General features: G+C 46.7%; 1 protein-coding gene across 1 annotated transcript; it reads right to left on the reverse strand.

The window, feature by feature from the left end:
• Nucleotides 1–312: 312 nt before the first annotated feature.
• On the reverse strand, nt 313–26,209 carry NT5DC2 (5'-nucleotidase domain containing 2). The gene is made up of 14 exons (XM_041464990.1): nt 25,888–26,209; nt 18,564–18,748; nt 17,772–17,846; nt 15,919–15,974; nt 14,142–14,235; nt 10,475–10,603; nt 7,347–7,407; nt 6,989–7,091; nt 6,399–6,500; nt 5,117–5,198; nt 1,950–2,036; nt 1,383–1,523; nt 1,094–1,158; nt 313–659 (listed from the first exon to the last, which is right to left on the reverse strand). The coding sequence occupies exons 1-14, from the start codon at nt 26,129–26,131 to the stop codon at nt 398–400; spliced, it is 1,686 nt and encodes a 561-aa protein (XP_041320924.1). The 5' UTR covers nt 26,132–26,209; the 3' UTR covers nt 313–397.
• Nucleotides 26,210–26,256: the final 47 nt, after the last annotated feature.

Here is a 26,256-nt window from a genome sequence, read left to right on the forward strand (position 1 = left end):
CTGTCCATCTGCAGTCACTCACGCTGCAGTCCCAGGCTGTGGGGGCAGCTACAGACCTGACACACCTTGTCACACCTGCCATGGGTTGTTGCCACCAAGCACTGGAGATGGGGAGCTCTGTGCCTGAGCCACGTGTCTGGGCACAGAGCAGGGAGGGGCAGTGTCCCACCACCAGCATTGGCCCCTCCATCTCACCTACTCCTAAAGAGGACTCCCTGCACAAGCACCCATCCTGTGCAGCCTGCAATGCGCTTCAGGGAAAGGGTGGAGCCAGTGAAGGGAGAAAATAAACACACCATCTACACACACACGCAAGTGTCAAACGCCCTTTAGTGGTAGACAGAGGTGCTGCCGGCCCAGCCCCGGCCGTGCTGCTGCTGCCTGCAGTACCTGCCCTTCACCGGATGTGCACCATCTCCTCCAGGAAGGGGGTTTTCATGCAGCCCGTGCAGAGCTGATCCATCCAGAGCGGAGCCTCGTGCTGCAGAGGGGTGCGCCGCGGGTAGAAGGTGAAATTCACGTCGTAGTTGAGCAGGCAGCTGATGGAAGCCATGTAGATATCAGAGAACCGCACCAGCCGGCGGGAGAAGTATGTGGGGTTGTGGAAGGTGCGGAAGATGCTTCCAAACTGGGGGTTGAACAGGTTCTTCGTCAGAGACCTGAGAAGAAAGAAATGGTGTTCTGTAGCTAAAACTGTGGTCACAGATTCTTCCCACTCCCTTAGCCCGGGGTCACTCCACTCCCTGGGCATCAGGTATGCCCTCCCGAGGCTGTGGTGCAGACCAGTCCCTGTGCAGTGAGACTGATGAATATTCAGTGTACTCTTTCTCCACCTGTTATGGGCAGTGTCAGAAGCTGTGGGAGCTGCAGTAGCAGACAGCCCATCAGGCCCTCCCAGCACTCTCCTTTCCCACCCTGTCTGCAAACCAGTCCAACCTCCCAGGCTGCAGGACTGCACTGCTGCATGGCCCCCACCCAGAGGCAAGTGACACCAGAGACCAGCAGCTGCAGCAGCATTGTCCCCAAAGCAGGTTACAAAACAAGGCCTGGAAGCCCCTAAGAGCCCTCACAAGTGAGGGGGGAAAGCGCTCACCTGATCTCCTGTCGTTCCTTCATCCACTCCAGCAATACTTGCTTTGACTCTGCATCCTGATACATCTGCAAAGACAGCAGTAGAAAGCATCACATCTGTCAGTCCTGCAGGCCATACCTCAGCTCCCTGCAATTTCCTCTGTAGCTCACAAACCCAGAGCCCACTGCACCAGGAGGGGGATGAGATATTTTTGAGAACCAGGCAAGATGGTACATCCCCCCATCCCCATGCTAAATTCAGACCCAGAAGGCAGCATATAACCTGTCCTGCTCAGCCAGGAGCTGTTTACCTGCATTCTCTCCAGCAGCCCTGTCAAAGCCTGCTGCCAGGTCAGGGAGTGCATGTACTGCTCCGTGTTTATGATCCGGATCTCTGTCTCCAGTTCAGGAACGATGGCTCCAGTCCTCCAGCCATGACGCAGCATGAGGTCCTGGAGGTCAGGGTGAAAAAACAACCAAGAATTCAACATAAAGACTGAAAGCCAAACACAACCCTGGTTCCTAGAAGAGTGGGTTTGTTCCCATTTCACATTCTCAGGGGACAGCCATCGATGGCCTGTGCCAGCAACAACCATCTCCTGGTCACTAGGATCAGTTGCATGAAGCACCTAAAAAGGTGGGATCAATACAAACTGCTCTCAAATTCACACTTTACCCACAGAAAGTACTTCAGGAGCCTTTTCTCCAGTGCTTGTTTCTGTCAGACAGCAGTGGGGACACAACTGAAGCCTGTGTTGGGGGCGAGGGGGCGCCCAGCACAGCCCTGAGCACTCGGAGCAGGCCCTGCCTTATCTCCAGCCCCAGCAGCCGTGTGGGACTGCTCCCACCTCACTGGAGAGCAGAGGCAGTTCACTCACCGCAAGGTCACTGTACAGATGGTCACCAAAGTAGAGCACTTTGGATCCACGCCAGCCTGTCAGCCTCAGAAAATCAAAGAGGTTGCCCTGCAAGTGACAGGAGCACAGAGTGAAATGTGGGTACAGGCCACCTTACCACATGCAGGTGTGAGCACTCTCATGGGAGTGCCCCACCATCTACACCCAGAGCTTTCTGTCCTTCCCCACCTCACTTCACTTTCTTCCCTTGTGACAATCCCCTATACATCCCTCAGCTTTTTTAAAGCTAGAGAAAAAGGCAAAAACTCTTCCAATGAGTTTTTGCAAACAGGGAATTCAGGGGAAGTTCTGTGGTCTAAGGCACAGCAAGTCAAGAAGACAAAATGGTCTAAAAAGGCAACAAAAGGAGGCAGTTTAGAGGTCAGGAGACTCCTAAATTAGAAAAGCCTGAGGATGGGCAGAAAGAACCCCAGAGGTTCTGTGTTTAGAAGTTGTTGGTCTCAGGTGATAATGATTTCACCTCACAGAGTGCACCAGAGGGAAGGTGAGCACTGCCAGGCAAGGCTTCTGGAGTCAGGAGCTGTTCTACACCCCTGACCACCATCCCAACCCCAAAGATTAACAACACCCACATGTCCACAGGAATTGTTTAACCAAGCCAAAGAGCCAGGCAGCCCGCACAGATTCACAGCTGAGTAAAACAAACCAAACCCCAAAGCACCAGCTAAAGCACAGCACCAAGCAACTTTCAAGGCTTTCCAAACATCCACACATGCACAGAAGGCACTTCAGGGACTACCCTTCCATCTCCACACAAGTTTTCCACGTGAGTCATGAAAACAAAACCCACTAGGAAAAGAAATGGCCCCATCAATGCCAGCAGACCAGCACAAGCAGTCAGTGTGAACCCATGAGCCACTGAGCAGCAATCCCTCTGGCCAGTCTCCAGTGGCAGGAGGAAGCCAGCACCCCCAACCACCAGCACCAGCCTGGCCAGAAAGCCCCCAAACACAAGGCAGACCCCCAGCAGCCACTGGCATCTTGCTGAATGCACAGCTAAGGCTGCCCAGGACCAGGGTTCTGGGTCTTCTGTTCCTGCAGCATCCCTGGAGCTGAGCAGACTTCCCTTAACAGCACAGAAACAGGACCAGGCAGCCTCTGCACTTCTTGGACACAACATCGCTGCTGCTCTCATGAGGCCTGCTCAGGAAGCCATTGGCAGAGAAGGAAATGGAGCACAGCCTTGGAAGGAGCAGAGTCCTCTTGCTGTGCTCCAGTCACCTCAAACAGCAATGGACCTGACAGCCAGGAAACTTATTCTTGGAGCTCCATGGAGCCACAGACCTGTTCTGAGATCTCCAGGTCCTGTCCTTTCCCCCAAGATCACAGATCTGGAGAGGGAAGGGAGTACAAACTTGGCACATACAGAAAACACCACATCTGTTGGAACAGAGGGACTAGAGGGCATCACTTCAACTTCCCAGTCCCTAGGGCAAAACACCAATCCCTGAGGTCCCACTCATGGGATACCCACAGGAAAAAACTACCATCCAACCCTGCTTCAGGGGACAGGAACAGATCAGAGGCCTCTGGCAACATCCCCTGCACAGCAAGGTCCATGGCCAGTAACACCTGCCAGAAAGAAGTGGCACATTGTGACACTCCAAGGAACCAAAAATCCTGGAGACAGAGTGGGCTGCAACCAGGATACACACTGTCACACCCTAAGAACCACAGCTAGGCAACATGCAGTCAGATAAACATGATAGAGGGGAAGAACTGGAGAGGAGCCCAAAATCCTACTCAGCCCACCTTCCTCCCCCATATTTTCCCTTTCTCAGTGCAACATTCACTTGGGTGAGCAACTTGTGGCCACAAGACATAGGTGGGTCAAGAGCAGGATTTAATGTAGCAATGAACTCCATGGGTGAGGTGTGCCCTTCCTCCTGAGGGAGCTGCTAACCCACTGGGAATGAGCTCTACTTGCATGTTCCCAGCTCCAAGCTCTTGGCAGAGGATGGGACACCAGCCCAGCACTTTGGCAGACCCACCAGACAGAGGTTTCCCAACAGCACTACTCAAGGACATGACCTACTTTGCTACAACGGGTCAGGTCCCGCTAATTGACTGAAATCTCACTAACAGTTGCTTCCCGTGGGATTGGACAGCTCAAATCAGCAAGAACAAACCGTCTTAAAGCCAGAGGCAACTTGTCTCAGGGGACAGACCAGCTGCAAGGACAACACCCAGGGCAGCAAGTTCACCAAAGCTGCTGCTCATCTTTGGACATGCTGGTCCTTCCAGAAGGGGAGAGTCAGGAGCCAGGCTTTGGACTCTCTTTGATGCTTTCTACCCTATTGGATCACCTTTGTTTCTTTATTCCTTATTTCTTTATTCTACACAAGTCCACCTTTTCCAACCTCATGGAGAACAATTTGGAGTGAGGAGTGGATCATCTTTGCATGCACAACAGGTTTCAGAGAGTTGTGCCTTTTTAGCCTCAACTACTATACTTGGAAGCCCCTCCAGGACAAGAGTTTCAGGACCAGGACAATCAGAAGAGCTGAGGGAAAAGTGCACAATTGGCCATGCTGGATAATGTCAGAGCAGAGCTTCCAGGGTGGAGGTTTCATTGTACGCGGGGGCAGGGGACGTTCACTGGCCCCTCCCACACATCCAGGAGATGTTTCCCTACCACCCCATCTCACGCAAACAGGGCAGCAGCAGGGACAACCCAGCCTGGCAGAGGTAGCTCAGCACAGGTTCCCTTGGGCAGAAAAGCAAGTACCCCACACCTTAAGTTACCTGGCCCTGCTCTGCCTTTTCCCACTTGTCTCTGTCCTTCCATCCCTAGTGCCAAGCCCATGCTGAAAGCATTCTGGGGGACAATGTCCTACCAGGCCAGTGAGAGCTCCTGGGGACAGAGGGCACCTCCCACTGCCCACAGCCAGCACAGCCCAGAGCGTGTCTTCTTACAAACACCCTCTACCTACACAGATACTCTTTTCAAGGACTTCTGTGTTTTACCTTTCAAACACCAACCATGAACAAGTGTCCTACAGCAGAACCCTTCATTTCCCCTCACCCTGACCAAGGAGATTGTCCTGATTTTCCAGTGATTTCCAAAACTGCAGGTGTGTTATAAGTCCCCACCATTTCAGGGTCCTACTTGCCCCCATTCATGTTACCTCTTTGTAGATCTTTCCCTTCTCCAGCTGGTTTATTTTGTCCCACTGTAGTGAGCCTTTATCATCCAGTTTTCGAAAAGGTCTGGGAAAAAACAAGGGGAGATGTCAACTTCTTTTGATTTTTGGTGATTGTTACCCAGCAACCAGAACATTTGAATCACAAACTTGTTTACCTATGTGACAACTTAAAATAAAAGCTCTATATGAGTTCTAAGTGACCTTCTGGGCCTTCTGCACTATTTTCTCAGGGGAAGAGAAAGTATGAAAGGGAAATACCTTTCCAAAATGCTTCCATTGACTATAACCATTTCATGTCCCTAACAATTCTTCTTGCTTTCACATACAGAGAGGAAGAAAATAACCATAATAACTCCTTCTGAAATGCCAAGGCCAAGAAGGCTTTGCCATGTAACACTTTGTGTGCTCTTCCAACTGGCTATGCCCCAGCCCAGCAGAGACCATGGAATGTCCTAATAGGGTAAAACAAGTCTGCAGAGAGAATGGAAAGCAGTCCCCATGCTGAGTTCACCAGGTGAACTTAGCTGTCTCCTGGTTTTCCTGAGGGCTTGCCATGACATTCTCCACTCCATGAGTGGATCTAAGGCACCAGGCAGCTGTAGGTTTTATTTCCAAGAGGGCCAGATCATCATAGCTCCAAGCTGTGGTTGTAACACCTGCAGCCTGTGAATAAAACCTTTACCAGGCCAGCACAGCTTATAATGCCATTCCATAGGTTTAGTTCATCATATGCCAACGGTCTGGGTAGTGGGGAAGGAAAATACATACGAAAGAATTAGACCAATCCCCTAACTAAGCAGACACAAGTACCCAAAGCAAAGAAGCCAAAAGAGCAAAGTAAGGACAGCAGCCTGTCTATTGGCAGCTCCCAAAAAACTCAGCTGCCACATACAAAGGCTTCCAGAACTGCCAGTTCCCAAACATGTATCCAATACAAACAAGATCCCAAAAAACCTCAAAAAACAAACCACACAGATACTTGCTGTGTGGAAGAGGAAAAGGAAAGATTTTGTCACACTCTCAGGACAAGAAATGGCCATCTCTCATGCCAATTTTAGAAACACGTTTTTTGCTTGGCTTTAGACATTCTATCCACTTATTTCCAGAGTGGTCAATTCTTGCCTCCTTGGAGACCATGTGAGAGGCTGAATACCTCCTGGAGCCAGACTATGCTTAGCAAACCACTGCTTTCTGGCAGGCCAGAGGAGCAGTTCCCTGCAGGGAGGGGGCCCAAGCCCCAGGCAGGGCTGCCCTGCACACGTACTTCCGCCGGTCAGTGAAGAAGTTGGGCTTGTCCGCTTGCACAATGACCATGTCGAATAAGTCCCGCCAGTTCTTGCCAACCATGTGTTTCATTCCTTTGTCCCTAAGGGCAAAGGAGCAGAAAAATTAACAGATCCAGTACTCTTTTTTCACCCAACACTGCATCTTTACAACAGTATGCTCTAAATTCACTCTTATTTCAGTAACTGAGAAGAAAATAGATTTGCGAACCCTCTAAGGCTCTCATTGCATGAAGTATTGATGCTGTGCTTTGTTTCAAGCTGTCACACACTTTCTTCTGCACGACTGGAAGCCCAGGGAAGTCTGTGATACAGTAAACACTGCTAAAGGCAACAGAAAGTGTCAGCTCTCTAATGTTGTGGCCAGCCACAGCCTTGTAACTTCTCCAAAAAGTGAGATCAATGCTGTGGGTGCAACATTCACCACAAACAGTTCCCAGAGAGCTCCATGACTACCACCACAAAATCCTGTCCCATACAAATTCCAGGTGCTCAGAGGAGGGAGCTGCACAGCCCTGCACAGCTCTTGCTGTGCCATGGTGACCCACTGATGAGCAGTAACGGTACTCACACAAAGCTAAAGGGACTGTTTGTGATGAGGAACAGCTTCTTCTTGTGGTTCACCAGGCGGTTTAGCACGGCATAGATTTCATCCCCATGCAGAATATACTGTTCTGTATCAGAATGAAACACACAGCATCAATCAGAATACTTTGGCATAAGTCATGACCACATTTCTATAAACCAAACCAAACCTAGCCCCTGTACCACTAAAGATGCAAAAGGTCAGAGTTAGATCCACCTCAGGCAGGCAGGCAATGAACCACCATGGTGACAAAGTGGCCTTCCTCATCCCCATCAATTCTACCTAAAGAGAAAGACTGAGGAAGTGACAAGTGAATTTGGCACCAGAGCTCTATTTAACTCACCCATATCTTTTTCAATCCATTTGTACATCACTCCTTTCACATGAACATCTCTAATTGCATCCTAAAGAAAAGAGCAGAAGGGAAAATGTTTCAGTTTTACAACATAGCATTCCTGTCTCCCAGCATGCAAACCTACTGCCACCACTGAGGACCAAGGCAGTAAAGGTACATCCCCTCCTTGGTGAATGAACAAAAGCTCCATCACTGCAAAGCAGCAGAGCCTGCTCAGCAAGGCTCACCAAGATGCCTAAAGAAGAACAGGGTGGCTGGCTCAGCTGATGCAGTGTAAGAGGGAAAACCTCAAAACTTATCTGTGGAAGCACAAGTTCCTTCCTGCTCTTGGAAATGAGCACATGCTACCCCACTGGTTTCAAGGCAATAAAGACTGTGCCACTCCAAAACCATTTACCGTCCCAACACTGTGCTGTCTCAGACACCAGGTGGCTTTTCTTCCCCCGGTGCCTATGGAAGCTCTGCCAGCTGTGACCCAAAGGACAGGAATGTGGCCAGGGTGAACAGCAGCAGAGGAGAGCACCTGTGATCCCAGGTGCTCCCCACAAGCTAAGGAGGGCCACAGCTCCTAGCCCTGGGTGATCAGTGTACACAGGCAGAGCAGAAGCTCCCACTAGCAGGGTGGCACAAAACACAGCTGGGAGGGAAGCAAGTTAAAACAGATGTCGGGCATCCAAATATCCTCTATTTTCCAGGCCAGAAGCCAAGATATAGCACATTTTTAGACACACCCAACTGAGATTCTGCACAAGTCTCCATCCAGCAAGATATGCCAGAGCCACAAAACCATTTCCAGAGCAACAACACAGTTTGCAGTGTTTTCACACGCAAATGCTTGTTTGAACAGCACCATTTTCATCCCTGACAATTCACACAGGTAAACAATTGCTGCCTTTCCCCAGGACCCTTAAATTCCTCTTACACTGTGTGTGCCCCTTCAGGAGCTGCCCTTTCAGACTGAGTCCCACACTCACCACTGACATCACTACAGTAACACTTGCCACACAGTCCACTGGTCTCATGGCAGTGCTGGGGAAACCTCCTCATGACCCCAAAAAAATTTCCTTCAGAGCTGGAGGGAACCACAATTTACAACTTAAAAGGGAATGATGAAAGTGGAGGCATAACCACTTCAAAATGGAGTTTTAAGAGCTTCTTTTCACCATGTGGATTTGAAGGGCAATAAGGCAGAGGTCACATCTCATTGCCTTATTGGAAGGAATCTGAAAAGAGGGCAGGGGCTCTGACAAGAAAACAGCTTTCTCCTAACTAGCACTGTCACTAAAAGCAAGCAGAACTTTGGACTTGTGTCAAAACTACCTTTACAGAAAAGAAAAATTTCAGTGTGCTCTTTCCCTAAACTCCTGCCCTCCAAAAAACAAAAGAAGAAGAAAAGAAAAAGGAAAACTATAATGTTTCTGCAGGTAAAATCTTGGAGACTTGTTAGGCATCAAACGGGGCTGAAAAAAAATGCCTCCAAGGGGAAGCAGGGTAAACTGTACATTCTTACTCTCAAATATGAAGTGACCAAACTGGTGTGACAGGACTACTTTAATTACATGTCAGCTTCAGCCTTTACCATACGCCAGGGTCTGCCCTTTTGACTCAGTGCAGTGCCTGTAGCACTTAGCCTGCTCCCAAACACACAGGCTGCATCAGCAGTACCACCCAGAGCTACAGCAGGGTGTCAGGCTAAGCCAGTGCTGTCCTAACAGCTGGGCTATGCAAGTCCTCTGCAGGCACAGAAGGATCTCTGTGCTCCTGTTCACAAAGCATTTCTTTGCACTTGAACTTGGTTACTGCAAATGGATAAGTTTTGCAAAAATGTTTGTTTAGCCTCACTGTACAGGAAAAAAGCAAGAACTCTTCTGGTGAGAGCACATGATGGTCCCTAGTTTCAATATAGATTACAGGCACTGCCACAGATTTTCTGCCATAGCTCTCTTCTTTGCCTACTTTAGTTGTTCCTCAGGGATTACCACATTCTCCACCTAAAGGACAAAGCCAGGATTAGCACTCAGGAGTCTGAGGGCTGGGCCATACCAGTTGCCCTGCATTAGACATGTATCAGCTGTGGCAACCATCCCCCTGCTCTCAAGATTTCAATTAGAAACACATCCATTTGATCTCAAAAGGAGGTTCAGAAAATACTCTTCAGAAAAGGCCTCAGGAGTCAGCTGTATCCCCTCTTCATATTTTCCCCACCCAAGAGAAAAACCAACACCCAAACCCCTGAAACATGTTAAGGTCTTGTGGGAAATGGGCTGGCACGTTCCTATCAAGCACCAACAGAAGGTCAGGACACACAGCTGACAGGTGGATCCTTATCACAAGGCAGCAGCACAGACATGGAGCCCCATTTCCCCTTGGAGCCCCATTTCCCTCCCAGAACTGAACAGCCAGTGGGTGAACCACAAGGTACCAGTGAAAACCCTTCTCCATGGAAAAAGGAGTGCAATAAGGAAAATGCATTGTCTGTCAGCATAAGTCACCCAGAGCAGCGATCTCAAGCACTTACATCTTGTCTACAGCATTAACTGAGAAGTCAAACAGCCCCAACAATGCTGATAATCCCACACGGCCCTTTCAAGTGCCACTTAACACCTTGGAGTAAATGACACATGAAAGCTACAGTCACCACTGGGTCAGACTACAGTCACCCAAAGGATCAGACTATTCTGCAGCTGCAAGGGGTACAGGATTCTCAGAACAAGCCAGGACAGGTGTTTTACAACAATCACTGTATAAAGTAAACTGTTTGGTACACAGCTTTTGTCTTTGACAAATGAGATATTAAGGAAAACAATTTAAAAGTCTGCAGAACCAGAAAACATTTACACAAGCTTTGTGATATATTTCCCATGGAAGGACCTTCAGCCTAAGCAGCTTCGGCACTCCTACACGAGATACACCAGAAACACCAGCTCTGTAGTACAGACAGAACCCAAACATGTTCTGAAAACACAGCTTTGAATATTCCCTGGTAATGCTTTGATCTAAAGGGACAACAGAGCTGTCATATCAGGCAGGTCACTGCAAACCCCTTGGGTTTGGGTGCTGCAGACACCACATCGGAGCTGTGAGCTGAGTTGTGGGGCAGTTGACATTTCACTTACAGATATGTCTTTGTAGAGATGCACCTGGTCAAACTCAATGCCATGAGTGATGAAGTAATCAATGACTGAAGAGAGCAGTGTCATCTCAGGAAGAGAAAAAATATCCATAAACTGCTTAAGTGATGGACCCTGGAAAGCAAAAAATGAAAGGCAGGCATTAGACCAGAAATACTAGAAATAAAAAGTAAAGCAAACAAACAAACTCATGTCACCCAGCATAATCTGAAATATATTCCAGGCTAATAAAAACACTAGTGTGGGAAAATCCCAGTCACTCAGCAAGCAGCCTCTCTTCTCAACCAAAACACCAGCCTTGAAGAGAGAGAGAGAGGTGTCTCCTTCACATAAATCTTTACACAAAGCCAGCATCATTAATACCACATGGTGAAGATAGAGGAAGCAGGGAGTTGGTCCCAGATATTTTTATTTCAACCTCTGCTTCCCACCTGGACTCTTGGCATTAATACAGGTGCCAACAGACAATGCTCTGCTACAGCAGCAGACAAGGGCCTTTCAGAAGATGCCACATTGCTCATCTTAACCAGGCTACACAGGGCACCAAGCTGCTCAAACCACATTCCAGTGAGGTTTCACAAGGCAGTGTAAGAATCATTCCAACAAGCCATTTGTCAATGCCTGTTTGTCACTACAGAAAGCCCAGAGGAAAAAGAACTCCAGCCCACCAGCAGTCAATTGGAAATGGACAATTACATCCTGACCAAGGAATAACTCCTCTTGCATTAGGCAGAGCTGCAGCTCTCACACACATTTGCTATTGTTATTGCCTATCAATCACAAACCTATCAGCAGGCCAAGAGCCAACTTTGGCCCCAGAGAGTCTTTCCAGTAAAATAAACTTTGTTTATTCTGTAGGTACTACCTATGCAGAGGACTGCAATGAGTCTCCCTTGCAAGATGAAGCTGGGATCATTTTTTTCATTTTCCATTGATAAAGTCCCAGACCAGAACGGGGACAATTACTAAGGTCCCATATACAGAAAGTAATTTGGGAAGCACACAGACCTCCCCATGAACCTGGTCACCAGCAGTGCCCTGGCAATCCACTTCCATCATGTCTGTGCATGAGCTTTGAGCAATCCAGGACCGATAGCTGTAAAGTTGCAACACTGTAGGATAGTGCTGGCCCACTTCAGAAAGTGTTTATTAGAGCTGTGTGAAAGACAGACATGAAAGCAGCATCCAGAAAACCAAGAAAGCTGCAGATGATGGAAGCTGATGGGGCCCCTGCTGCCTAATGACAAATGTGTGGATCTGTCATGCCAGGATGTGTAACAAGAGAACATCTCCCATTTAGTCTGGGTAAGGGTGGCAGGAGACCAGCCCTGTCTAAAGGCAACACCTGGGGCAATGCAAATTGGGGTCAAAAGGGCAAAGGAATAAAAAACAGCATTTTGCTTGAGGTGTATTACCAAAAAATGCTGCAATAAAAGCTATGTTGGTGTGCTGAGGGTTATACAATTTCCATCCACCCAGCACAGGACAATTTCACCTACAGCAGAAGTGCCACATACCACACACGGTGGTGCTGCTTAGGATACTCACTGACTCCTTCCAACACCTCTGTCCATTTTGATGTCTGGTTGCTAAGGGAATATTTCTCCCATAGCAAAACCAAAAGTTTCTGTAAACAGCCTTCATCTTTTTTTGCTGTTCAGAGATTCTGGGAAAGAAGCAAGAGGGACAAAGACAGGCAGTTCCTACTGAAATGACTTAGTATGGGATTTAGCAGAGCAACGACCTGTCCTACCTCTCAATACCTGAAATACAGAGGAGACAGGTAAATGCTCAGTGTTAAGAGCAAAGATTTACCTTGTCAAACTCTGATTTAATTTTTGTGCCTTGTGTCAATTTTTACAGGGCAAGTCCCACTTCTCCCAATTCTGTTTAATGGCCTTGACTTCCTTAGGCAGACATAGTGACAGGAGCTGTGACAAAAATTGGACTGTGCTTTCAGAATGTTATATGTGCTTTTTTTACAACACCCTTGAGATCTCCACCTTCATTACAGGCCACCACATGTAAAGGCACACCAGCTGCAGTGTTGAACCTTGGGAAAGATCTGTGCCCACCTACTGCAGGTGTTGGGATGCTGGCAGCTGTCCATACACTCCTGCTAACAGAGAACCAGGAAAACACTTAAGGGATTTATTTAAGTATTTAAGTAAATACTTAAGTATTTACACACTTCAGCCCTATCAGTCCCACTTCTCTTGTTGCCTGTTAGCAACTTTCTTTTGCTCATACAGCAACATCAGCACGGCAGACTGAGGAGAACAAGTCAAAGACCCCTGCTGAAGGCTCACTCCTCACCAGTTCACTGCACCTTTCACACCAGCCGTCATCTTAACCCTTCTTTCATCTTTCTCACTAATGTGGGAAAATACGCCCCACAGGTTGAGCAGACATTGCTAAATGCAAATGGTATGAATTGTAAATACTTTTGTTCTTTTTGGGATCCACCTATTAGTTCATGGAGTCTATTACATTACTAGGAGAGGAGATTCACCTCTTCACACGAAGACTAAGCTGATATCTCTACTTCTGTGGCCAAATTTTTCAATACGAACTACAGGAAAGAAGAAAGCACCTGGTACATGCAAAGCACAGAAAGGCACCTCAGCATAAGCACCTGGTCCTACAGAAGGCCACAACTCGAAGCAGGTTTCATGTTTACAGTTATTTAAAAAGAAAGACAAAATCATCTCAAGTTTGGCAGGAGTGAGGAGAGTTGCACAGGAGGAGGCCAATTGAGGGCAGTTTACAGACAGATCAAATTCTAAACAAAAATGTCCTATTTCAAAGCTGGAAACATCATTGAGCTATAAACAGAGTATATACTTATCCAGAAAGCAACCACTCAGATTAATTGTTCCCAAGAGAGAAACAGAAAAATCAAGCAGTGACCTTGCTGGAGACTTCACAGAGCAGACTCACAGGGGTATTACCAGAGGAAGTGTGCCCTTCTCCTTCCAGCTTCCCCTAAGGCACCGGAACTAAGGCAAGAAACAAAGCAGTTCTGGGAGAAGGGATGTGAAAGGTCCTGCTTGGCCACTGTGCCACAAGAGACACTCAAGGAAGAAAAAACTCTCCTAACTTCCTCTAGGTTCAGGCAACCAGAGGATTTTTAAGCTCCTACAGACAGAATGTCAGTATTTTACTACCCCTACACTCATGGACTACAACCATAATAATATCCCCTGAGCAGTTCTGAAGGAGTGTGGAAGGAGATCCTTAACATGAAGGGAAAAAACCCTACCCAAAACCAGAGAGAGAAAGGCATGGCAAGCACCGTACTGCTGCTACCCTCAGACACCTCCTCCCAACAGCTCACTGCAAACACGAGCACTGCAGGCTGCCGGGATTTGGCCAAGGAACAACAGGGAACATCTCCCTATCAGTCTTCAAAGCCATTCAGCTCTAGGCCAATAGCCCTGGTATTTAAAAATGCTTTGCAGATGTCTTTCAGATGCTAAACTGCTAAATAACCTCTGGGGCATATTCTCACTAGAACAAAAACACACTGGAGCTCACTGGGGACCAGCCTTTCCAAGGGAGGCTGCAGTCATTTCCATGTGCATACAATTCCCTCTGTTTTCCAAGCTGTTCGAAGAGCTGCTGCATCCCAGCAGCCAAGGGCTTACAATACCTTGCCATAGAAGTCACTCATCTGGTACAGGGGGATGTGCTGTGTACCACCGTAGAGTTCGATCACCTCTTCATCAGGCACCGGTTTGAGCCCTCTAGACACAAAACAATGCAGTTTGTCAATAATCACCAGTCCGTGCAGTGCTACAAACAGTAGAGAAAAACAGGACAGGGCAAACAGGCCCTTTCCTAAAACTCAAAAATTCCTCCTGCTCAAAAGAGACAGGCAGAGAGTCCAACAGCTCTAAAGATTCACATAAAATCTTTCCAAAGACATTCTTCAGATACCTCATTTGCTCCTACAAGTTAATTGAGGGGCTTTATCCACATTCCAGCAGAGTACAGCCAGAGGCTTCTCTCTGTCTGCTGTCAATTTGCTCACAGGACTGCCCCACCAAATCAGCCCCGGGACCTGACTTGGGCAGCACTGGGAAACTAACTTGGTTTGGAGATGTTGCTTCCATGAGATACATCACCCTTAATGAAAAAGAGTAGAAAAAGGGCTTCCTGAAAACAGGGTTTCTTTCTTATTCAGTTTTCCTAAGCAGAACAAGATCTTGACTGAGACCATTCAACAGAGAAGGCCGTTTTTCTCAAAAACACCAAAACCAAGAGTATGGCTGACCTGTGTAGTTCATAACATCAGGTTATCTGACTGCTGCAGGTTTTGCCTCTTGCACAATTTTAATGACTCTTTGCTCAAGCAGTCAGCAACTTTCCCTTTCTCCTTTTCTACTCAGTTATGACACAGCATCTAAGAAGTTAAATGTTGCCTCAGTTGTGCAGAACAGCAAAGGAAAGTTTAGAAGGATGCTCCAGAAAAGATAAGTTACAAAAGGACACTAGGGAAAATTAAAATTAAAATGTATTTTCACTAAAAATCTCTTAATGAAGCTGAAGTAAAATACGGAGCAGTAAAAACCCCTGGTCCCCTCACCCCCCCAAGCTGGCACTCAAAGAAGCCAATTCTCTCTGGTTATGAAACTCCCTTCTTAATATTCTTAGAGTGTTTACTGTAACTGAAGCTTAACAGCAAAAGGGCAGAGATCAAGGAAAAAAACCACATTGGCTTCCATGCTCAGGAAATACAACATAGGATTTACAGGAGATTTGCTATTGATATTTATAAATTACTACTTCTTACACACCAACCCCACTCCTCTTTGGAGAAAAGAGTTCTCTCAGTCTCCAGTCTCACAATTCATAAGAGAAAAATTTGCTCTGCACTGTTTCAGCTACTTACTCCAGAGCATACCCAGCTCTTTTTGGAGAACTAAAGTGAGCCCAGATTCTGAAGCATTATTACTTTATTGGCATGTCTGCTTTAAGATATAATTTGCACACCCAGATTACTCCCCAAGGCACAGCAGAGCACTGATGGGACAAACTCCTGCCTGGAAAAGAGAGGCCCATGTGTGAACCACATACAGAAGAGCCCTTTCCTATTGGCTGTGTTTGCTCTCAGGTGTTAACCCAGCCATGCTGTAGCTGCAGCTAAAACACCACGCAGCGTACGTGACCAGATGTGCTATTAACCATTACAAAAAGCTCCAGGTCTTCCCACCCACACCTGGCTTGAAATGCTTGAGAAAAAATAACTCATTGCAATTATATGCCAGGTAAGCATTTGAAGCAAGAGCAAACAGGATGAGCCAGACAAGACTGTGCTCTACTCAGGAAAGAAGCAGAACAACATATGCCAAGAACGTACACTGAGATGCAGAAATCCACTTTTGCATATATAAGCATTTAGAAAATGATTTTCAGAACTGACAGACCTATATGCAGTCCCCAGCTGGACATAATGGAAAGCATCAATCTTCATGAGAAGACTCTGTGACAAGAAATAGATATTTACTGTTAGAATTGGGTTATTGTTAAAATTTACACTGAAACCTTATTCAAGTTTAAAGTTCCACACAAATGACAGTCAGAAATTAAAGTTCAGTATGAGCATCCCACTTCTACGCACTTTAGACAGCACTTATTCTCCAGCTACTTTTACACACACTTACTCATACTGTGATGTTTTATTGGCCTCTCCGGCAAAAGACCACCCTTCTATGAGCCAAAGTCTGTTACACCCCAGTTTGTAGACAGGGATGCAGTGGAAAAACAATATTTCTGTGACTCGAGACAGTCTATTCTTATCTCCCTTCAAGAAAACACAAATCCAAAGGAGCTTTGTGTGCACAGATCTATTTCTCCCCACCTTTATCTTAAGCAGAACTAAGTGGGCAAGTTTTAGTTCAGAGCATAGTGGCACCAGTAATTTTCCTCACACAAGAGCTCTCCCCTTCCCAGTAGACATTGAAGGAAAGATGTCCAGGAGCACACCAGGCTGGTAACAGAGCTTTCTCTGCATTTTTACTATCAGACTCCCCTAATCATGGGCCATCCTTCTCCATCCATCATTCTGAAGATGTAACACAAGTCTTGGGGCATGGAAAGCAGCCTCACAGTAAACCCACATCACTCCACAGCTTGCAACAGGAACGTGGCATTGAACTTCTTCCATCAGGATACCTTATCAGTGCATCTTGTTACACTGTGGGCAGACCTCCCAGTAATCTGTGAGGAGTGCAGGCAAATATGCTGAAAGTTGTACTTAGACAGGCATAACCCAGATTTCTGTATTTTTTGCAAACTCTGATCCTTAGAAAAGAGTTCTCTGCTTTCTACTCACTCAAAGAGTGCTTTGCTTGGCAAGGCCACTTGCCTGTGTTTCTCAGATATAGCAGCCAAAGATTTAAACAGAGAAAGAACCTTCAGTTTCCCACAGATCTACTTCTTGCTTTGTAAGGCCAGAGGCGTGAGTGGTCTGCTGCCATGCTGTCTCCACAGTTAGGACAAAAGACAGAAAATCTCTACGTTTTTTTCCTTCATTCTCTTTTTCCCCTCCTGCTGGAGGACAGCACAAACATTCCAGCAGGCACTGCCTACTTCTCTGAATTCACTCAAACCCAACATATGAGAAAGCTACTTCAGTGAAGCAACTTTCTCTGCTGTGCTCCCACCTGACTGCCTGGCTGCAGCAGCCAGCATGACATCACCGGGCATCAGGCTTTCAGGGAGTCCAGCCAAAGCACTGAAAAGGGTTAAAGCTAATGCCTGCACTCTGCTTGCCTGTGTTCTTAAGAAGTATGCATCTCAAGTAGCTTGGATCGTATTCCAGGCAGTCCTATTATTCGGGGTGGGGGGTGGGGAAGGCTTCCTAAAGCATTCTCCTGACAAGTCATTTCTATTATTAGAGTAAGACATTATGCCTCCGCTCCTGGCAAGTACTTGTAGATGCAGGATTGAGTTTTGTTGTTTAAATTTCCTGAAAGACAGAAATGATCACATAAACAAGCTCAGTTTTCTATTAATTAGCCCATGGAATGAATTGACTTTTAAACTGGCAAGGCTGTTTACCAGAGACCTTTGCTAGAATGTCCCATTCTGCTGGAAGCCAGGCTGGCACAGTAGACATCTTTCCTTGGGGAAGAACCCAAGCAGTGAAAATCCCAGCCAGACAGACTCACTGGTCATTTGCTGATAGATGTTATTGCAAGCAATGACATAAAGTATTTCCACTAAAAACATAACAGTGGAAAACAAAGCCCAGGAGAGTGAACTTTGTACAGCTTACCTTTTGAACATCATAGTGAAGTCCACGTATGGCAAACCCTGGAATGTAGTCATACTTCCCAAGCCCTTCTGGATACTGGGAAGACAAACAGTGACATCATTAGAGCATAAGCACTGGATAATCAACAAAATCCTTTCACCTGTTGAGCTTGTTTTGTCCTGCCTAATTTTGTCCCTTCAGCAAAGAAAGTGGATGAATGGAGTAAGACAAAGGGATCAGGATACCCAAAACTAGTTTTTCTCATGTAAGGGACAGTAGTGAAAAAGCATATATTCAGTGAGGCAGTGAGGACACTTGTAATCTTTGCATATATTTGGCAAAGATTGGCACTGCAGAGCCCCTCTAAACAGAAAGGCAGGATGAGAAAAAATGCATAAGCAGTCACCCATTGCAAACAGGGTGTCTGTTCTGGGACATGCTCTAGGGCAACATCCCATCGACCAGCACATTCCAAGTCCTGCACAGCTTCAGTGTTGGCCCATGATTTATGTTTAGCCACCATGTGCACCTCCAACCAGCAATCCTGTAGGCATTATTTCCATAGTTGAGTACAGCTGACCATGGCTTTTTTACACTAAGGCTCCCACTCTACTTTTATAAAACCCCAGGAATGTACATCATGTTAATAATCTCAAAAGAAATTAATTCTGCAATCAAAGATTGTGAAATATTAAGTTTATCTCAATAAATCAAGTAATTGACATGTGTGCACAATGCCTGCACAAGCATGTCTCCGGCATTGCAAAGACAGCAGCAAGCTTAATTGAGTGGAAACTCTTAGCACCTCATTACCTTGAATTGTTCTATTAGGATGTCTCTGGCAGTGTTGAAAATCATGGAGTGTAGTAAATTAGAATACTGTGCCAACGTGTAATCGTAGTCAAAGCCATAGATCTCCACATCTCCCAGGCTGATCTCATTGTTAGCATAGATGGCAGCGGGGTTGAGGAGATTGCAGACTCCTGGTGGAAGGAGATCTAAAAGAAGGGAAAGGGGAGAAGTTAGAGAAACTGAGAGCATCACTGAAGTTTAGACGTTTTGTACTGGACCTGACAGCAGCTGGAAATGCCACACAGCAGCAGCAAAGAGCACAGAGCTGCTGTGGAAGGCTGCTGCCATTTGCTCACTCAAATAATGTCCCCGTGAAAAAACACACGGTGAAACCTCTGGCTGCACCTGGACATAATGCTCTCTAACCATCTGCACAGTCAGACCGACCTTTTGTGTCAGGAAGCTGCAAAACAATGTCCCCTGCTCTCTGGCCTACATGAAGCAAAGCAGACCCGAGGTTTTGAAGTGTCAAATTTCTATCTCAGAGCAGCTGCAGTTTCTGCAGGCTTCAATGTGAAAGGCAGCTGTGATAAATCAGCAGAAAAACGCACACCCCTCACTCAGAACTTGCACAAGCAAACAGGCTCTTGGAAAAGTCTAGATTACTCCAAATCAGAAATTTTGAGGTTTGTCTTTTGGCATTTTTTGTTTCTCACAGAGGCAACAAGACTTCACAGAGAACTCCTGCAAGTACCATTAGGACTTTTAAAATTTTTGTATTAATTGGCAGGAAAAACCAAAGTACAAACACCTACATGTAAAAAAGTATCCCACACTAAGTTATGCTCCTGGAGCATGCAATGCTGATAGCAACAAGTGATCTGCTTTCCTCTGATAAACAGCTGTGGACACAGCTCAGTCCTTGCATGTGGTTTGTCACTGCAAAGCAGAGCTACTGTTCAAGGTGCTTGGGAATAACACTTTGCTCCCCAGACCACTGAGAAAATGGGGTTAAGTGACCAAGCAGCTAAACTACCTGTATATAAATCCTTTCCCAGAGCCAGTCCAGAAAGGAGAGCTCCCACTCCACTGCAAAGGGAGAGGCAGGAACAGATCTTCCCACAGGCTTCCCGCTCCATGAGAACTGTCCCGTGCAAGAAAGGGCAATAAAAATAGTTCTTTGTAGTAGGTTGCCTGGTCACAACCACACTGGGGGACAGAGGGGAAGGAGATATTTCCTCCCTCCTCAAAGATGGGTAATTTTCTCTTTGAATGACAGAAGAAGAGCAGGCATTTTCCAGATCCTACTCAGCACCAGTGGGTAGGATTTTTTCTTTTCCTACCTTAACTTTTGGCATTTAACAAGGACCCCTGTCCTGGTTCTTTACTGCTTCCTTGCTATAAAACCAAGTTCCATCTGTGTCTAGGACAAAAAATACATTATTAGAAAGAGATACCAGCCCTTCCCAATAAAGACTTTGTCTGGAATTATAACAGAATTTAGGCAAAAGGCTGAAGTTCTTTTGTGAGCTCTAATTCAGAGAGGTAACCAAAGAAATAGATTCAAATATTTCTAAATGTTTCTTTCTGAGGGGAAAAAAAAATCACTTTTACAAAACATACCCATCCTTCTCTCCTAACTGACTTCCATTTGGCCTTCAAATACAATTCACCAGATCATGTGGCAAGGAATCACTAGAAAATAAAGCAGTGTATGAAGGCAGGAGGGCTGACTTACTGGCTACACACCAGGAACAAAAGCTCTCTGTCAGTGCTCTGCTGGTGGCAAAGTTCCTGGAAGAGGCTTAGGAGAGAGGATGCAATCCAAGTACTTTCCACTGAGATTTTAAAAGGTGGGAAATGTAAATAACATTCAGATGATCACAACTTTCATACTTCCATCATAAATGCTCTTTGCACCATATATAAACAGTTACACTTCCTGTCCTCACCCCCAGTCAACTTGTGGAAAGACCTTTTTCTAGGCTTACACTGGGATTTGCTGGGTGTTATTTTTCTCCCTCACAAGGATAATGATGACACAACCTTAATCATATCTCAGGGGAAATGTGCAGGGCTTTCCTCTTCTATTAAAGCACTTTTTTCCTTTTATGACAAATGCACCCAACTTGCTGCTACAGTGTCCCTACAGAGAGGTCAAGGTCTTCCAACATTCCCCTTTTGCTAATATGTTCAGGACAACACATTTTGATAGCCTGAGAGCATCACAAAATACCATTGGCTGAACCCCACCTCTCTTTTCACAAAAGAAAAGAGAATCTTCTAGATTCAACCACACATGCCAGCCACAACTTTTGCAAAAATATCAGGAAAAACGAAGGGAGCAGTAGGATTTTGTAACAAGGAGACAGCAGTCTGAGCTTCACCAAACAAGTTATATCTGTGATCAGAAGCATAAGCAGTTACTGTGCCACAGCACAACTTATGAAGTACATTTAGACCCAGTGAGTGAAGCAATGCTTCTCCCTGCCAGCCTCAAAAGTACAGAGCCTCTCTGCTGTCCCCTGACAGTCTCTTGCCCAGGTCATTTTTCCCCACCCACATTTTGTCACTTACTTACACAGCATATTCTCTCTTACCTCCTAAGGGCTGAAAAAGGATGCACACACCAGCCAAAATGATTTACACCCACTGGCTCATACACAATGTGTTCCCTATGTTCACTTCCCCAAGCACCACACATCTCCTTGTTGTGTTTCCTATTCCACACCACTCACAACTTGCAGCTTGCTCTGTCCACCCCATCATCCTACATCTTGAATTTACAGTAACTTCAAAGTCACTGCTCTTCTGGAAAGGAGGAAATCTCTGTGGTTCAGTCTAGAGATTCATGATGCACATTTGTCTCAGTGTAAATGTCCTTTTGCAGCACCCTCCTCAACAAAGCTGCAGGTCTCCATCTCCTCAAACTCATGCAGTCTCCATGCAGGTTTCAACTACAGCAGGGAAAAGAGACAACCTGGGAGCACACGAAAAATCAGTTTCAATACAAGAGTCCAAACATGCCTCAGGGTAACTGAGCCAGGCTTCAAGAAGCTTGGTTTCATTGTGTTTGTTTGGGGGTTTGCTTTGCTTTTTTGTGGTGTTTTGTTTACATGTTTTTCAAAGATATCCTCCTGGGTGGTTACCAATCCTTAGTGCTTAATCAAATCCTGGGCTGCAGGCTTGGGCGCTGCTGCTCTGCTGAGGCTCTGCACGTAATCTGCCAGGGATCTTTGTCTCAGATTTCCTGGCAATTGTCAAATCAAAACAAACAGACACCCACCAGAAGCTCACGAAGATGCCATTTTTCAAGAACGATAGTTTTTGCTTTTCTTCTTTGCCAAGACACCATAACAAATTGCTGGACAGATATGATAAATTAAAGAAAACAACCACACAAAACAAAATTTGTTATTGTTTTAGTTTTGGTTATTAAAAAAGAATAATAATCCCACTACTCTTACTGTCTGGGTCCTAACTAGAAAGGCAGACAATATCAGTTAGTCACTGCCTACTCAGCACTTCACCCAGGAAGTCTGATCTGAGGGAGAAGCAGTGTGAGCACATGGGAGGATGGTGTGGACAAAGTTGCACTTGCACTGGATGCAGCCCCAGGAATCTGCCTGCTTGCACAATTTGCTCCTGTTTGTTTGCAACTCCGACAGATTTTAGGGAAGTGCCTGCATGTCCACGGCACACGATGAAATTCAGCAGCAAAGGCAGCCCACAAGAAAGCGTGTTTGATCTCGTGCATCTCTTACACCTGGGTGTAAATGCAAAGCAAACACACAACATCTCCTTCATTTTCCCACTGTGAGAACCTGGACAGCTGCTTAAATCAGCGTCTCCATGAGGGTACAGGTGTCTCTTCCCAGGCAATAGCCCACATTGTTAGAAAGCAATAACCCTCAATCCCCAACAGGAGAGCAGAGATGGAAACAAAAGCAGGTAATTAGCTGTGAGCAGACACTAGAGACACCATCTGGCCCCTTCTGATGTGAAAAACGCTGCGGGCAGGAGGTGCCAAGCACGTCTCCTGCTTTTCCGAGCTCCCGGGGTGCCAACAGCATCCTGCAGGAAACGCTCCCGTTCTCTCAGCCTCAGACCCAGCATGTTAGTGAGGAATAATACACAAACAAGGCAACTCACCCGCATGTCTCACACCCTTTGTACTCCCAGAAGTTCAACCCAGCAGACATCTGCACTAATTTCTTCATAAGACAAGCAGGGAAAAGAAGGGTACAGAGAAGCAGATGGCCATCATCCTCCACATTCTTCATGAATCAAAAAGTTTCCCTTGTTCACACTAAGTTGCTTTCTAAAGACAGGCTGCCAGTTTTCCTTCCTTCTAATTACCCCTTTATCCTTTTGAAGTGTTGTTTTGTGCCATTTCCTGCAAAGCACTCCCACCAGCCAAAGCAGATCCTTCTACCAATAGGATAGGAAGGGAAAAATATTATCTAAAGACCATTTAATTTCAGAGGAACCATGTTAAAAGACCTTGGATTTATGCTATTAGGCCTAAATATTTTGGGATTTCTCACCAATGAAATTACATTAATTAAAAGTAATATTAAAAATATAATTTCATTCCAAAATTACATTTTTAAAAGATAAAAAGGCACTAGAGAAATGCTACAAGAGTTCTTCACAAGAAAAAATGGGTCATATCCAAGAAAGCAAAATTGAGAAATTTACATAACTGGTCACTCTTCCAGTTCTGGCTGTTCTCATATTTAACCCTGCTCAAACTTGTCATGCAGAGGCAAGAAGTTTGTTTGCAGATATTGTAAAGTTCCCTAAGAAAGCTGAGTCAGTGTAGCCACTGTTTACAGATTTGGGACACCTAGGAACAAACAAACACTTGCTTATAGCCAAAGAGTCACTGGCTTGGCTGTCCTGATGTTTCCTAGAGTGCAAGACTTCAAAGCTTACTGAGAGAACTTATCAGCCTTCCTTGACATTTATCAGATCAGAAAACAGCAAGTCTTGCTCAACTCCATCCCTCTGACTAATGTGAATGTACTTTTCCTTTTGGCAGAAGAAAAAAAAAAGCACGCACACTGTCTCAAATTTTTAGCCTCAAGTTTTCACAGGTAATGAAATTTGGTCATAAGAGTCAGTGTTGCAATAGGAAGCAGGGATAATGAAGAGAATGGTTTCTCTTGAGTCAACGCTGAGAGGAAGTTTTAGAGACACTCTCTGTGTAGCTACATTGTGCTGTCATTTGTACCATCCCACTCCAGCCTGGCAGAGCACAGATGTCTTTATACAGAGTTGAGAACTCCTTGTGCCTCTCCTCTGGCCCCAAACCTGCACCACCACTGAGCTCCACTGCACAGAAACTCGTCCTGCACATCCTGCCCTGCCCAACTCAGTCAGCATTTATGGTGCAAAAATGCAACCGTGCTCCATGGATCTGGTGCTGAGCAAGGGCTGGTCTGAAAACACACCATGAATTCTCCTGGCAGAGACCTCTCCAAAGCAGAGGCAATCACTGACAACACAGGACAAGGGACTGCACAAAGGTGGCGTTTCAGAGGCGGAAGGAGAAGGAGGCACAGGAGTCTGCCCGAACTCAGTGCTGGGCAATACTGAGACGCCAAGCACAGACCAGAGTCAGAAATCAGTCAGAATTCACCTTCACAGCAGAGTCAGAAACCAAGCACAAAGGAACAGACTGATGCCACATTCTGCACAACTCTTCAGTCACCAAAGGAACAATTTAAACCAACTTGGACCAACTCTGTCTCTTCCTGACAAGATTTGAATAACAGCACAGTCTTGAAACTTTAGTTTGGGGAGATACTCTTTTAACAAACGAGGGCCTTATTCAACATATCTGATGGCTACCTGAAGGTTTGTGAAGAGTCTGCTCTGTAACACTTGGGCTACATCACCTGACTTCATTTGGCATTTACTCCTGGTGATTACTGCTCCACCTCAATTAAAAACTGCATCTCTTGCATCACAACAGAGTTATGTGAACACAAACTTCACAATCTCACGTAGCAAACCAAGCATTCTGCCAAGAGACCGTGACACAGCCTACTAACACACATTTGCATTTATGGTTTCAATCCCATTATGGAAAAGAAAATAATGCCTTTGAGAATAGCAAGCTCCAAACAGCAATACAAGCATTGCAAACTGGAATTTCTTTCAAGCAGTGGGGCTAAAACCACAACTCAGTCTTGAAGGGTATTACCAAAGCCCAGTCCTCTGTCAGCATCCTGTACTGCCTTCAACAGCGCTGGGAAAGGAGCTCTCACCCTGGAATGCAGCAGCCTGAGCACCTAATGGATCAGCACCCAATTCCTTTACATTTGTGCATCATGAAGAACTCGAGATTTGATGTCAAATCCAGTGGACTGGAAGATGGGGAGGAAGGAATGACAGACCTTGTCGATCTCAGAACAGGGAGAAAGTTCTTCCAGATGCCTAGGGCTGACTGCTGTCCTTATCCAAGCCCTTAAGTAAACAAAAGCTAACCGAGAGTTCTGTAAGAGCAGGCACAAATTCACTTCCTAGCTCTCTACAGTGCTTACCTTCAACATTCCAAGAACCAAGAAACCAACAGGAAAAAGTTCCCTGCCCTCATGTCATTAAAGCTATTTTTAGGAGAGTTTAATACAGGGGAGGTCTGCTGCTGGCAAAAAGACCACAATCCTGTTTTACACACAGACAGACTTGGCGAGCAGTCTGAGTTTTCTCCTTGCTTGGCAGGATTTCAAAGTACCCGACAGAGCCAGGTAACTTCTTGGTCAGAGAAGCAAAAACGCACTCATGAGCAAAAGGTGTGACACGTGGAACACAAACTGAGCTCGGGACCAGGACCCATCCAGGAGCTGCAGCATCAGTGTTCTCCAGGCTCACCCTTGTGCCAGGGGGGACTTGGACTCGTCACCCCTTCACTCAGCACCGCTATCTATTTGTCCAGGTCTAACGCGATTCCGTGCGGCAAACTGGAGAAAAAGGCAACAAGCCCTTCATTCAGACCATTTGCCATGACAATGCCGACGATGGCTAGTTATGAAAAGTCCCATTTACCCTTCATGCCCTGCTGAGTCCAGGCGGGGAGGCTGCACAGAAGGAAGCCCAGGATGGGGAGAGGAAGATCAAGACCAGATTTCAATGAAATAAAACCATCCCAGAGAGCCGCGGGCGACTGAAGATGTGGATGGCACCGCCGGGAGAAAGGCTCCTAACCCGGCATCTGCACAGCGCGGGCACATCCCCGGGGCTGCGGGGCGGGGAAAGGCACCGAGATGCAACGAGGAGAAAGGAGAGGGGGAAGAAAGAATGGAGAGGCCGGCCCCGGCAGGACGTGGCAGCTCCTTACCGTAGACCAGCTTCTTCATCTCGTGGTACCTGGCCCACAGGTAGGTCTTGGTGTCCGCGCCCTCGGCCGGGACGGGCTGGCCGCCGACTCTGCCGGGGGCCGCCGGGTGCTGCTCCCGGGGCTGCCCGTGTCCACCGTCCCCGGTGGCTTTGTGCCGGCAGCTCTGGCAGGACACAGCCACGGCGAGGAGCCGGGGGGCCGCGCCGCCGCCCCTCCGCAGCGCCGCCGAGCCCAGCGCCGCCATGGTCCCGCCGCACGCCGCGCCTCGGGGCTCCGCACTCACTCAGCCGGGGCTGCTCGCCGCGCTGCCGGCCCGCGGCGGCACCGGACCGCGCCAATCCCCGGGGCTCGGGCTCGGGGCCGCGCCCC

The sequence above is a fragment of the Pyrgilauda ruficollis genome, unplaced genomic scaffold (assembly GCF_017590135.1).
Source record: "Pyrgilauda ruficollis isolate IOZ18807 unplaced genomic scaffold, ASM1759013v1 scaffold10, whole genome shotgun sequence".
In the NCBI taxonomy this organism is placed as follows: Eukaryota; Metazoa; Chordata; class Aves; order Passeriformes; family Passeridae; genus Pyrgilauda; species Pyrgilauda ruficollis.

Excerpts from the sequence above, each read along its gene's own strand:
- NT5DC2 (XM_041464990.1), bottom strand. The coding sequence starts at position 26,131 with ATGGCGGCGCTGGGCTCGGCGGCGCTGCGGAGGGGCGGCGGCGCGGCC. Across the intron at positions 17,847-18,563 it reads TCCTAATAGAACAATTCAAG|TATCCAGAAGGGCTTGGGAA; the intron begins GTAATGAGGTGC and ends TTGTCTTCCCAG. Across the intron at positions 7,408-10,474 it reads ATCTCTACAAAGACATATCT|GATGCAATTAGAGATGTTCA; the intron begins GTAAGTGAAATG and ends TCTTTTCTTTAG.